Source organism: Megalops cyprinoides, chromosome 13, assembly GCF_013368585.1.
Source record: "Megalops cyprinoides isolate fMegCyp1 chromosome 13, fMegCyp1.pri, whole genome shotgun sequence".
NCBI classification, from domain to species: Eukaryota; Metazoa; Chordata; class Actinopteri; order Elopiformes; family Megalopidae; genus Megalops; species Megalops cyprinoides.
In genome coordinates this window covers 4,499,987-4,514,252 of record NC_050595.1, presented here as the reverse complement: position 1 = coordinate 4,514,252, position 14,266 = coordinate 4,499,987, and the positions used below count along the sequence as shown (strand labels likewise).

General features: G+C 39.6%; 1 protein-coding gene across 1 annotated transcript in view; it reads right to left on the bottom strand.

Moving 5' to 3' along the window:
- The window catches only part of LOC118788244 (protocadherin Fat 4-like), a gene marked incomplete at its 5' end in the record, with an annotated part of 35,592 nt that overhangs the window by 14,009 nt on the left and 7,317 nt on the right, over positions 1 to 14,266 (bottom strand). Inside the window, 10 exons of the mRNA XM_036544200.1 lie at positions 133 to 318; positions 506 to 634; positions 1,224 to 1,396; positions 1,617 to 1,758; positions 1,837 to 1,992; positions 3,053 to 3,193; positions 3,366 to 3,538; positions 10,233 to 10,419; positions 10,580 to 10,765; positions 12,824 to 12,922. Coding sequence (XP_036400093.1) covers positions 133 to 318; positions 506 to 634; positions 1,224 to 1,396; positions 1,617 to 1,758; positions 1,837 to 1,992; positions 3,053 to 3,193; positions 3,366 to 3,538; positions 10,233 to 10,419; positions 10,580 to 10,765; positions 12,824 to 12,922 — 1,572 coding nt within the window. The remainder of the gene's footprint in view (positions 1 to 132; positions 319 to 505; positions 635 to 1,223; positions 1,397 to 1,616; positions 1,759 to 1,836; positions 1,993 to 3,052; positions 3,194 to 3,365; positions 3,539 to 10,232; positions 10,420 to 10,579; positions 10,766 to 12,823; positions 12,923 to 14,266) is intronic.

Genomic DNA, 14,266 nt, shown 5'->3' with positions numbered 1-14,266 from the left:
AATTAGTAACAAGTAATAATCTGGCCCTGAAGCAAAGTATTACAAACAGAACCAAAAATTATACAACAAAGACACTACCCTTTACTTCAGAGACATTTTCAAATGTTTGGTCTCCGAGTCATGTAGCTTTACCTTTACTGTAGTAATAATGCCCTCCAGCTTGCTGGGTCCAGTGCTGACATTGAAGAACCCTCCATCGTTCCCTTGGATGATCTTGTATGTAGTCGACCAGGCAGGTGTGTGAGGTTCATCCCCATCAGTTACTGGCATTTTCACCACCACAGCACCCACTTTATTCTCAGGGACAGACACTGTGTACTGTTGAAGGAAAGTGTATATGTATTACATTAAGCAGAATACATGATTTAAACACAGCAAGTGTTAAAGAATGCTCCTACATGAATCACCAATACACTCATACATGTATATTTACACATCTAGGACATAGATTTTATTCTAAACCTTCATGAACCTGAAAATAAACATAAAGAACAAACTAACTTACTGAAGTCTGCTCAAACTGAGGAGCATTGTCGTTGCTGTCTGTCACCGTGATGATTGCTGTGCAGGTATTTATGAGACCATCCCCCTCCAGGTCAGCAGCTTGAATGACCAACGTGTATTTAGGAAATTTCTGGAAAAGAAACGCAAAAAAAAATTTAGTTTAGTGCATGCCTGCATTCCTCACTTATAACAAAGAGGTTACTTGGCAGTGATTTGCATCTGGTCAACTTGCAAAACAACTTTTTTAAAATTTAGTTTAGCCTCATTTCTGACCAAAAAAAGTCCAGTGGACTGAAATTGAACAATTCGAACTGGTTTCGTCCTCTTTTGTTACATGTGGACCAGAATTCAATTGAAACTTCACGGTTTAGTTCAGATCAACATAGAATCAGTCGAAGACACTGTCCTTTGGGTGACCATTCACGAGCATCATCAGAATTATGAGCTGGCTGAAGTGAATGTAAATATGTCACCTCGCAAGATGGCATTCCCACTTTTTTTTTTTAGTGGTGTTTCTGGTTGGATTTTGTTAGCGTTTATGCAGCAAATTTTTGGTGGACCGAAAATGCGGAATCTCTCTCTCTCTCTCTCTCTCACCCTGAGAGAGATCAGAACCACACTTCTAGTACAGTCAGAGTCCAACAAAGCAGGAGAGGAACTGCCCTCAATCAATGTCACTGCATCCTACATTTCGATGCTGTTTTGAGCAGAGAACGCACCTCTCTGTCCAGTCCACCTGAATTCAGTCGAATTCCTCCGCTCACAGGGTTGATGGTGAACATGTTGGGCTGTGGCTGCTCTGGCTCTTGGCTCAAAATGGCGTATCTCACATCAGAATTCAGGGACCCAGGCTCATCTTTATCAGTGGCTGTTACCTTCGTAAACTCAAAATCTGAAAGTTGAAAGTGATAAACACAGAAAATGAAAATCAGAATAATTTTTGTGTTCATACTAAGACAAAAATTGCCCCAGATATTCCTTGGGATCCTGGATAGAGGATTTAGAATGCAACTATGAGTACAATATTCATGAAATATGGGGTGTAATTTTTTGTTTCATTGAGGTATATGGCATTACATCATTAATCAAACACAACTATGAAATGACTGTACCTTTTGGTGATGCTTCAGGAACACTGCCCAGAAAGGGATCCTGGGTAAATTCAGGCTTGTTGTCATTCTGATCAATTACATTGATAAAAATTTCTATAGGGTCGTCAGCCTGACCATGACTTATCAAAGCATGTGCAAAAAGCTGTAAATAGGGAAAAACAACAACAATTAATTATTCCAGTTGTGATAAAATTCAGGTACTCTTAAGAAAACCACTCACCTTGTATTTGGCTGTTGTCTCTCTGTCCAAAGGCTGAGTCACATAGAGCACACCGCTGTTTCTGTCAATGGTGAAAAGCCCAACAGGGGGCTCATCTGCACCAGGGCCACTGATGCTGTACTGTATTTTAATGTCTTTATCATTGCTTAATCTCATCTGTAAGTACAAACACATTCACACGGATTGAAATTGAAACTGAAAACACCAGCTCACAAACACAAGTAGGCTGTGTATTTGGCAGGTTATAGTTGAAGAGTTACTAGTCAATCTAGGGTGTGTCTTTTTTGTTACACACACCTTTTAGTCAGTGGCGGTTCTAGCTTGTATGGCTCCCCTAATTTTACTAACTGCATTAGTGCTGTACAAAATTAGAGGTGCCCCGCTCCTCCTACCTCGGGCTTCCTACCTCCCCCCTACTTCTCGTACCTCTGAGTGGGAGACCTTCCCAGGCAGTAGCCTGCCTAGTTCACAAACTAGAGTCAGGGCGCCCACTCCGACAAGGTTAATTGACCCACATGGTGATATGATATCATTGACATGACGTGCAAATGAGCGGTAGAAAACCGATCGCGCAAATGTCACCGTCCCGTGCCACCCCGGCAAGATGCCGCCCTGGGCGCCCATGTCGCCCATACCTAAATCCGCCACTTCTTTTAGTCCAGTTCCTATAGTTTTTTTTTCCCTGTGAGTCCATGGGAGGACCCCATTGTCATTTTCCAGTTGTGAAATACCATGTAGGTCATCTCTGTGTGCAGTCTCTTCTAGAATTCTTCTATCGCCAGAAAATTTGGCTTGATTCGACATTGTGTCTATGATATTGCATATTTTGATAATTGGTTTTACTATCAGTTTAAAAATGTGGGGAGATGAACTAAACCATTTGACTGAGTAAACACACAGCAGAGAAATGATTATGTTCAGAATGATACATGCCATCAAAAAGAGGGGAAACCGCTCTTGATTTTGACTGCCTAGTGCTTTTAGCTTATGTGGTACCATAGAGATGTGTGCATTGCAGGATCTAGTTAAAATGTACACTAGCTTGATTCACTACAAATTTTTACAGGTGTAAAATCTGACTGATTAATTTTCACATCTTGCAGTTACCCTGGCTGGTGGACCATGAAGTTAATTTTGGATCCAGCATCCAGATATACAGACTGAAATAACCACTATGGACTCCAAACAAACCCAAATTAGAGCTACAGTCACATGCACGCACAATTGTCATGGGGAAGGGGCCTCTGTTATTCTCTTGGACGTTGATGGGGGGTATGACCCAGTCCCTCTTCCTCCTCCTCAGACCTCCTGAAGACTGTGGAAACATCAGCACTGGGACAGCTGGAGAAGGTTCAGCCTGAGGAAACAAAATGGCACCTTTGGACTTACCTTTTAGTGTAAATAACAGATTAAAAAAAAAAATAAAAACAGTTTTGATGGGCTAAATCTCAGCAAGATGGCTTTAACACTCTAAGCAGTATGAGTCACTGTCATATTGCAGCTGGTACAGAGGAAGCCACCGCTCTTACCTGCTCCTGAGTGACACTGTCCACCTCACTGTGATGGTGACGGCGGCCGCTGCTGGGCTCATGCAGTCTGGCTCTAGCTGCTGCTCTGTTCCCCTTGGAGTCCAGAGCTTTGACTGGGAGGTTCTTGTGTCCATCATGCATGGTCACAGCCCTCTTCACATTGACCGCTCTGTCTGTCACCAGTTCAATATAAATTCACGTTTGAAATGGCAGTGTAAAGCTTCATAATGGTTGGTTATTTTTATACAGTCAGGGCTGCTAATTTTGACAAATGATCACATTCAAATGATTACGCGTGAATTTTTTTACATTAATCTGGTGTTTGTTTTCTACATAAACAAGAGCTACAATATCTTTGCATACCAGTTTCTATCATTACTACTGTAACATTTTTCTAAATATATTGCATTATTGCACACAGCTGTGCCTTATAACATAACGGTTTTGCTGTGTGATTCATGTGTCATACGAGCTGTAATCATCACGCTCAGAACCATGACGCAGTAACAGAGCTTGTCCTCGCTGTCATTTTCACTCCCACTAAGGTAATGTAACTGCATGGAAGAAGCAAGACGCAAATAAGGAAAGTAAAATGCACAAATTTCATATTCAACAGCTGACTGACTGAAGTTCAACAGATGTTCATGGCTTCCATCGGATCAATTCAGACTACGAACAACAAAAACAGGACTATTACATCATTAGCACACATGCTAAGATGGAGGCCATCGGATATGTAGCTAATGTATGTTGAATACATTCGCATGCACCTTTGTCAAGAATCCTGTCCCAAGGTAGCTGAAATGAATCCAAGTCAATGGAGTGGTTGCTCACTCGGCACGGTGATGTCTCTGCTGGTTTACCTATAGCCAGCCCCTAAGGTTTAAGTGTAAATAATTTCCTTATTTATTGAAATAACTGTAACTTTTTAAAAGAGGATGCCATTATGAACATACAAGTATACTTCTTTCGATAAACAGTACAATACCAGTCAAAACTTTGGATAAACCCGATTAAGATAATGGGAAACATGCATTCAAAGAAATTTTGATCTAAAAATGTATGCTTGAATGCTTGAAATTTGTTTCTTAAACAACTGTAAATAGTGAAGTTGATGCATATGCATGAATTCATTTCCAAAAAATATTTTTAAAAAACATTTTTGGCTACCTTCAAGAATAAAACAATAAGATAGTTTTGATTTGTTTACCACTGTTTTGGTGGCTGCAATTGCGTTTTTTCATAGTTTTGATGTCTTTGCTATTATTCCAAAAAGTGGAGGTGTATCAAAATCCTTGACTGCTACTGTACTTGAATTTAACTGAAATAATAAAGTAAATGAATATTAAAATGGGCTTCACTGATGTCTTAAGTAGTACTGCTTAATACAAAGCACTGCAAACACAGAAAGCAGCAATTACATTACAAAAGTAAACAGGAAATGTTGAGGAAAAACACAATTTAAATACTGGATAAAAAATAGCTAAATATATTGATTGTGACTTGACCTGTAAAATGGACACTCATCAGGTTACAAATTAACTGTGACAATAACTCATTAATCAGTTGAATGATGATCAATTGGAGCCATATTCATTTGTCAACTGAGCATCTGAAATTATTAAAAGTCCCCCTATACATGGTTTTGTTTCACAAGTCTGCATTAGTCTGAATAATAAAAGCAACTATGTAAAAAGGTCATTCAGCTCTTAATAATTACATGTAATGGCAGATTATTATAGAAATAAACTTACATGTAAGAAAAGAAGAATTACTTCAAAAGACATTTCAGGTCCCATCAGTCTGAGAAAGCTTTGAAAAGTAAAATAAAGCTTCTTATCACTTCCCTCTGAAGCAAATAGTGCACGTCTCTTGTAGACGCCTCTACTAATCACCTCTTTTTAAAACCACAACTTTTCAACCATCAAATGACATTCAGAGCATCAGGTGCAAACCCTTGAGCTTTGAGCCTTAAGGTGAAATAGCATTAGGGATCTCAATGTATATGATTAAAGATGGTTTTTTTTAAAATCCATGCACCAACATCTTTTCTGCTGATTTAAAAAAAGACATAGAAAATATATGCAATGACTGAGATGTTCACTGTGTTTGTCTTTCACCCTATTTATGCTACCATCAACAATTATTTATACAATTTACTAAAACCTTTCCCACCAACTCTGTTACAGTCACATTCAGCTGAGGATTCCATTTACAGCTTTAACATTTTTTGTAATTCAGCCTTTGAGTAAGCCCTGGTCAAGGTAAAATCTCTCAATATCATTTAAAGTGTCCCCTGTAAATAAATAAATGAGAATAGCCAGTAAATCAAGAGAGAGTGAAGAGAAGGGAAGTCTCTGAATTATAATTGGGCTTTGAACGCTGTCAAAATTTCAAACACTTTGAAAGATCTATTTCAATATTTTATTTAAATTTTCTTTCATTTATGTGTAATTCTTTTTTTTCCCAGAAGTTTTCAGCTTGTTTTCATTATTTGTGTATTGTTTTTTTACACACTTGTAACTCATATTCTGTGCTTATGTGCTTTTTTTCAGCTGCTTCTTTGTACATTTATTCTGCATTAATTTGTTAGCATTGGGTGTGCCATGTAGAAACTAATAAAATTCATTCATGTAAAGTTTTATTTTCAAGGACTTTAAGGCACAATGCAAATTCATTGGTACATAACGATCAGTAAAATGTCTTCTTATTACAGAATTCAAACTCAAATAATCAATAACCGCTTTATTATTATTCAAATGTAAGCAGTCAGTGTATGTCTTTTTTCTATTAAACTGTGGAATCATGCCCTTTCTTACAGAAAGGTCGTTAGGTGGGGTGGGGGAAACTTACACATTTATTTAAATGAAGCACACTCTCAGCAAATATAGAGGAAGTGGTCTGTTTAGATAAACTCAGGAAACCAGACTGAGAAGTAACCATGGTGAGTGACGGGAAAAAAGGTTAGGGGGCACAGGGTAGGGGGAGGGGGACAATGTTGACTGTTGATTGAACCATTGCATCGCTAACTTCTGAAATTTAATATCTGAGTATAAATTCACCTATTTATCTGTATGGCTTACTGTGGAATGTCTGAATACAGTATGCGTGTCAGGTGGTTTGCAGTAATTTCATCACTCCATAGAAGCCACATGCCAAGTTCTAGAATATTCTTACCCATCTCTGCCATATTGTTGAACACAGCCAGTGTTTGCCCCTCAGTCTCTGTCCTTTACCAAACTCAGAGCAGCTGTCATAGACATGTGCTGTCATGCATATTTCTATTGTGCTGATCAGTTTTCCTTTCTATGGAAATCATTGAAAACCATAGTTTTTTTTTTTACTGTTGAAGGACTAGTAAAGCGGTTAACATTACAATCGGACTTTGTTGCTAATGAATATTTCTTGGGGGAAAATGAATATAACTAAAATATTACTCGTCCATGCTGTTGTCTATTAGGATTTCACACAAATGACCAATACTGTACGTTTTTTAAGAACTGATCTTTCAGTTCTTAAAATGCAGTTACAGAATGAGCAAATAGCTGATCACTTTCTATAGCAGCTTCACAGGTTTTACAGTGTTGCGACTTCCAAACTACAACCCATTTACACTACAACCAATTATATTGGAACAGCCTGTGAACTGTAAGAAAACAGTGACACCTAGTGGAAATTAAGTTAATATCCTTGCCGCATAGGAAGGGCCATATGTTGGCAGAGTTTAACCCAGGTAGAAAGGAATACAACACAAGAGACAGATGCTCAGCTCCTTCCTGATTACAGAGCAAAACTTTGCAGGTGTCCATGCACTCCAGCACCTTGCATGCCATATGCCTGGGCTGTTTTCTCTGTTGTTTGCACCCACATAAAGGTGGGTGGAAGGATTTTTTCCTGTTGCATTGCTTCACCTTAGGTTGCATGTCATTTTATTTATTTATAGAATTTTATGTTATTATTTATTGAATAGCATTTGTAGGCCCCCCCACCACTAACCACCTGTCACAGCTACTACGGACACAATAGGTCAGCCTGTTACTGACCTAACTTAGTATGCAATGGGACCTTTTGTTCATTTCTTGTGGGCCAAAAAAAGATTTCAACTTCTCGCATTCACCTTAATCAGACACCAGGAAGACTGCAAGTCTGATGGAGAATTTATGAGGTTCACCTCACCCCTCTGAATACCTCTCCTGTGATAACACACCCATTAGCATGCACAAGCCGCAGAGCGGGTTAGCTAGCAATAGCAACGTGGGAAATGGTTAGGCCATGCACATGCCTAAGACCAAAAAAATAAAAACATTATTTGCATACCATCGTACATGAACAACTAAAGCTTTAAATGTCTACATGCAATATTTACATTACCATTCCGGCCCGAAACAAGAGACCTCGGTTCGGCACGCACACTCCCATCCAGCATTCCAGGTTCTATGACCGTGCAATGATCTATCAAAAAGGGAATCAATTTAAACCAAAAACATCTATCCCTGATTGCCCTAAATTTGAGATCATTTATCTGCACACAAAGGTTACCAAAATACAGTCCCTGGGAATGCCACACCCTGTGGGATAGGCCAATCCTATGTACAAATAGAAGTAATAGATTAAGCTTTAAAAAAAAAAAAAAAAAAAAACGGCGCCTACCTTAGACATCCGTGTCTCACATGCACCCAGTGCCGGCAGCGCTTGAACTCTGACTCCCTGCCTGTTCAAAACTTCTTTTTTTTCATTGTGTCTGTGGGCCAATAGGAAAGCTCCTTTCTACTGGTGTGCTGCTCGCTGGCTATAATGGGTTGCTGAAGTAAAATACTACCATAGATTCAGGAGGAAGAAAACTGGAAACAATAATGTTCAATAATGACTGTGTTGAGATTTCTTCAAAGGTATGCACTACTTGATCCTTCACCCCAACACAGGTCCATGTTCTAGGAAGTTAGCATGACTGAAACAGAGATGGAGATCACAGACCCCTCATTCAGACAGCAGGAAGAAGAACGCACACCCACCTGGAAAAGAAGTAAATCCATCGTATTCAGAGCTCTCAGGTTTCCACCTTTATTCCAGAACTATAAGCTCTCCACCTCACTTCCAAGCCACTTATATCTCAATCTCAGTTCTGAAACTCTCAGCTCTCCACGTCAGTTCCACACCTTACAATTGTCCACCTCATATCCAGAAAACTCATATCTCCAGCTCGGATCCAGAACTCTCAGCTCCCTGCTTCAGTTCCAGAACTCTTAGCTCCCTGCATCAGTTCCAGAACTCTCAGCTCTCAGTTCCAGAACTCTGAAGTACCCACTGAGACCTTAACTAATATCTATTCTAATGTCACTGTTCTCTTTTGTGACAGATTTGTGTCCCTATCACTTCAAACGGCACCATAAAATTATATGCTCAGCTGATTTTATTTTTAAGATAATGAAATTAGACAAAAAAGAGAGCCTATCTCATTAGAAGATTGAGATTAGTATTAAAGATTAAAGCAAGCAAAAAGTTACAATGAAAATGACCTTATAATTATTACACATAGCACACACTCTTTTCCTGAGCAGCAAAACTAAAAACTGCAGTAAAATCACATACATATAAAAGCAATGCTAATTTAAGTCTGATGTTCAGGAAGATCCAATGATTTTGTTATGAATGTTAAAAAATGATTTTTGACAAAATGCACAGACATAATGAGTTCACGTAGATCTCATGCAAAAATAACCCCTTGTGATGCAAGCTTCCTCGTTGACCCTGGCAATAACAGTACTGTCCTGGTAAAGTCCCTGGTTATCATAAACCCTCAGGACAATGTTGTAGATTCTCTGTTCCAGCATGGTCCTCGGTCTCAGTACAACAGCAGTCTCTACATCATGAAAAGAAGAAGAGATAAAGGTTTATTTGTCACAACAAATTGCAGCATCCTCATGCTCCTAAAGCACCTCAACTTCAGACATGGACTGTGATTCCCTTACAGAAAAGAAGTATTGGTAAAATTCAGTTGAATTTTAATGATGACGGAATCCAATCTGGAAATGTAAAAGGTTATGAAATGACAATTCTATCAGAACTTTCCCCCACAACACTCATCTGTAAGGCACAGAGACGCTTACTCGCGCTGTTCATTTCCACGGCCCAGCTGTTCTGTGATGATCCCAGGAGTTCCACTCTGAAAGGGTCTGCAAAGCCCGGCCCATCTCTGTCACTGACGGACAGAAGGATGGGCTGAGTTGCTTGGTTACAGACGGTGATCGACCTTTCATTGATTGTTGGAGCGTTGTCATTCACATCTTTTAACTCGATCAACAGGGTCCCGGTGCCAGTCGCAGGAACATCATCTATGAATCCAAAAACAGCAGCCTTAGTTTACAGCACTCAAAGTATGACACTGGTAAAATAATTCCAAAATAATATTATGGAGATTTAATAAAATCCAGTACCGCTATCAATGGCTAGAATGATTGCTTTGTATTTGCCATCTTTGACAAAGGGAGATTCTCGGTCCATGGGGCTCTTGACTTTAATGAGTCCGGTCTCTTTATCAATATTCAGCCATCCTGCAGGATCACTGCCCGTTTTATACCTGAAGAATAAAAAGGAATTCAGCCTGACACCTTATCCATAAATTCAAACGTGTATCTCAGACACAAAAACACTCATGTGTATAAGGCAGAGGCTAATAATGACTTAGTGTGCAAATGAATTTATAGATCAAGTCAGCAATACCAGAAATCATCAATAAATGACTGGATACATGCTATACATTATGAACATTCTAGTCTTTAATATGTACTATGCACAGAAAAACTGCTTACCACATTTTTTGATTTCTCGCTGTGTCAGGATCTCTTGCTGTATATGCACATAGGTCACTGCCAACAGTCAGGTTCTCTGGTCTGGTGATCACTTTCTCAACCGGATTAAAAACTGGAGCTTCATTCTCATCCTCCACATTCACAATGACTTTAGCAGTCGAGGTGGGCAGATGTGTGGCAAATGGAGCATCGTTCTCCACAGTGACCAACAGAGTGTACGTGTTCTTCTTGTCAAAGTCAAGACCCTGGTTAGGGATAACAAACACCCAATAACAAGAAACAATTTAGATTTTGTGACAGCTTTACTAATAGCTTGGCTCTGAAGCATGGTGGTTCAGACCAAGCCAATCCATTTTGCTACTGAGACATTTTCAAATGTTTGGTCTCCAAATAATGGAGTTTTACCTTTACTGTAGTAATAATGCCCTCCAGCTTGCTGGGTCCAGTGCTGACATTGAAGAACCCTCCATCGTTCCCTTGGATGATCTTGTATGTAGTCGACCAGACAGGGGTGTGAGGTTCATCCCCATCAGTTACTGGCATTTTCACCACCAGGGCACCCACTTTATTCTCAGGGACGGACACCGTGTACTGTCAAGATAAAGTGCACGCCTGTTAAACAGCGTACAAAACTTTATGCACACACAATAGCTGTTACTGGATGCTTCTTTACAATTCACTTATACTATAGTACATGTCAGGCTAGTACATGAAAAAGAAATAAAATTTGCTGCTACACTTGGTGCTTGTTGTAACTGAAAGAAATTAAATGACCTTACCACAGTCTTCTCAAATTGAGGAGCATTGTCATTGCTGTCAGTCACTGTCACAATGGTTGTGCAAGTACTTAAGAGACCATTCCCCTCCATGTCAGCAGCTTGAATGATCAACGTATATTTAGGAAAGTTCTGGAAAAGAAATGCAAAATACATATTTCGTTTCACACATGCCTACAGTTTCTCAATTCCACACAAAGGTCACTTTGCAATGATTTGAATCTGGTCAACTTGCAAAAGAACTATTTTAAAAGTTAGTTTAGCTTCATTTCTGACCAAAAAAAAGTCCATTGGACTGAAATTGAACAATTCAAACTGGTTTCATCCTCTTTTGTTACATGTGGACCAGAATTCAATTGAAACTTCACAGTTTAGCTCAGATCAACATAGAATGGGTGGAAGACACGGTCCTTTGGGTGACCATTCACGAGCATCATCAGAATTATGAGAATTATGAGTGAATGTAAATATGTCACCTCACAAGATGGCATTCCCACAACTACGGATCTGATTTTTAAAATTATTATTTATTATTTGATTATTTTAAATGTATTATTTTAAATAGTTTAGCTTCATTTCAGATGAAGATTTGATAGGGATGGAATTGATTAATCTGAGTTTATTTCATGACATCCGGACCAGAACTCTTCTGAACATTCACAGCTGAGGTCAGTACAACATAGAACCTGTGGAAGACACTTACCTTTGGGTAATCATTCACGAGCATCTTCAGAATTATATGAGGAATGGGCTACAGGAATGTAAATATGTCACTTTACAAGATGTTAGATCCACAGTTTTGGAAATTCTTTTTTGAGTGGTGTTGGTGGCAAGAATATGTTTGCTTTAATGCGGGACAAATTTTTGGTGGACTGAAAATGTGGAATATCACTCTCCGAGAGGAATCAGAACCACACTTCAATTCCATTCAGAGTCCAACATGTTAGGAGAGAAACTGCCCTCAACCACTTTACCTGCATTCCTATATTTAGACGCTGTTATTAGCAAAAACAAACCTCTCTGTCCAGTCCATCTGAATTCAGTCGAATGACTCCAGTCACAGGGTTGATAGTGAACATGTTGGGCTGTGGCTGCTGCGGCTCTTGGCTCAAAATGACGTATCTTATATCAGAATTCAGATTCCCAGGCTCATCTTTATCAATGGCTGTCACCTTCATAAACTCAAAACCTAACAGATGAAAGTGATAAAGCAAATGAAAGTAAGTTCACGCTAAGACAAAATTTACCCCAACCTTTCTTAGGATCATCGACAGATTATTCAGAATGCAAAGACCATTACTGTATTCACAGAATATGGGTTTTAATTTTTGTTTCATTGAGCTGAACTGCATTGTATCATTAATCAAACACAACTGTGAAAAGACTGTACCTTTTGGTGATGCTTCAGAAACGCTCCCCAGAAAGGGATCCTGGGTAAATTCAGGCTTGTTGTCATTCTGATCAATTACATTGATAATAATTTCCATGGGGTCCTCAGCCATACCATGACTTGACGAAGCATGTGTAAAAAGCTGTAAATAGGGAAAAACAACAACAATTAACCTCAAGAAACCTCTTACGAATGTCCAGTTGTGATGAAATTCAGGTACTCTTAAGAAAACCACTCACCCTGTATTTGTCTGTTTTCTCTCTGTCCACAGGCTGAGTCACAAAGAGCTCACCAGTGTCTCTGTCAATGGTGAAAAGCCCAACAGGGGGCTCATCTGCACCAGGGCCACTGATGCTGTACTGTATTTTAATCTCTTTATCGTTGCTTGATCTGATCTGTAAATACAAACGCTTACAGATATTATAGACTGCAATCACCATTGCTGACTGCAAGTAAATTCAAATTCGAACTGCAAACAAGTACCTGCACCACTCTTTTAGGGAAGGGGCCTCTGTCATTCTCTCGGACGCTGATGGGGGGTATGACCCAGTCCCTCTTCCTCCTCCTCAGACCTCCTGACGACTGTGGAAACACCAGCAGTGGGACTGGGAGAGCCTTGGGCTGTGGAAGGGAAATTGCTTTCATGAAGTCCTTTCAGGGTAAATAAAAGCTAATTTTAGAATATAAAAATGCTGAAATTTTAAATTAAAAATTAAAATACTTTTCTGAGTACGTGTATGAGAATGAAATGTTAACAGATGCCTATAATATTGCCACCAGCAGGTGGTGCTGTTAGTGGAGCCCAGCAGCTGTTTCAAAAAACAAAACCATTGAATTTTCGTGTATGGACAATGGAAGCCACATTCATGACAGCTAGTCATGGAGAAGGTACTCATGACACCAGCAGGGGTCACTACAACACTGCCTCTGCTACAGAGGAAGCCACCGCTCTTACCTGCTCCTGAGTGACACTGTCCACCTCACTGTGATGGTGACGGCGGCCGCTGCTGGGCTCATGCAGTCTGGCTCTAGCTGCTGCTCTGTTCCCCTTGGAGTCCAGAGCTTTGACTGGGAGGTTCTTGTGTCCATCATGCATGGTCCCAGCCCTCTTCACATTGACCGCTCTGTCTGTCACCAGTTCAATATAAATTCACGTTTGAAAATACATATTCAAATGACTAATTCTGATGACTGTGTAATTCCAATAAAAAAATTCTCGCTCTCATTTTAAATTCTCAGGGGATAATTCTGAATGATATGAGTGAATGGGCACCCAGTGGTGTTTTTCATTTAAATAAATGTTTATTTCAACAACCCCTGTTCTCAAATGCAAATGTATTCAGCTCGTGCTCACATCTATGTACGTGCGCTCAGATAGCATCAGCTTGCACTTATAAACTCACCGCTCACCGTTCACAGGCAGAATTGCCACTGAATTGTCCATCATACACAATCAACGGCTGCGTTTTTTTGCCCTCACTTTGCTTCCTGCTCCCGCTTCGCTGACATCACCTGGGACATTGTCTGCTGTCATTGGCTGGATTTCCTATGCATCTTGGGTGTTTCCATGTGCACAGTTAGCACCACAAGTCTTGCCAATAAGAATTTGGTGCAATGCATTTGCAGAAATATAACCCGTCACTCAATTAGTCCAATAGAATCACTGATTCCCTGCAATTTCATTGAGTGGGTGAATGAAATCATGGCTTTTGGGTAGGAAAAAACATAGTTTGGGGGAACACAATCATTGTTAAGACATGTCTTCTGTCCAGTGTCCAGTTAAGAGTGAAGAAGCCAAATTCACTTCTAATGTTATCCTGCTCCTTCGGTAAATACTGTTATGAAGCTCTCTTGCAACTATCTTTTTGGGAGCATTCTTACCCCTTTATGGAATTAAAAATTAGATATCTATAGACTTCATTTTAA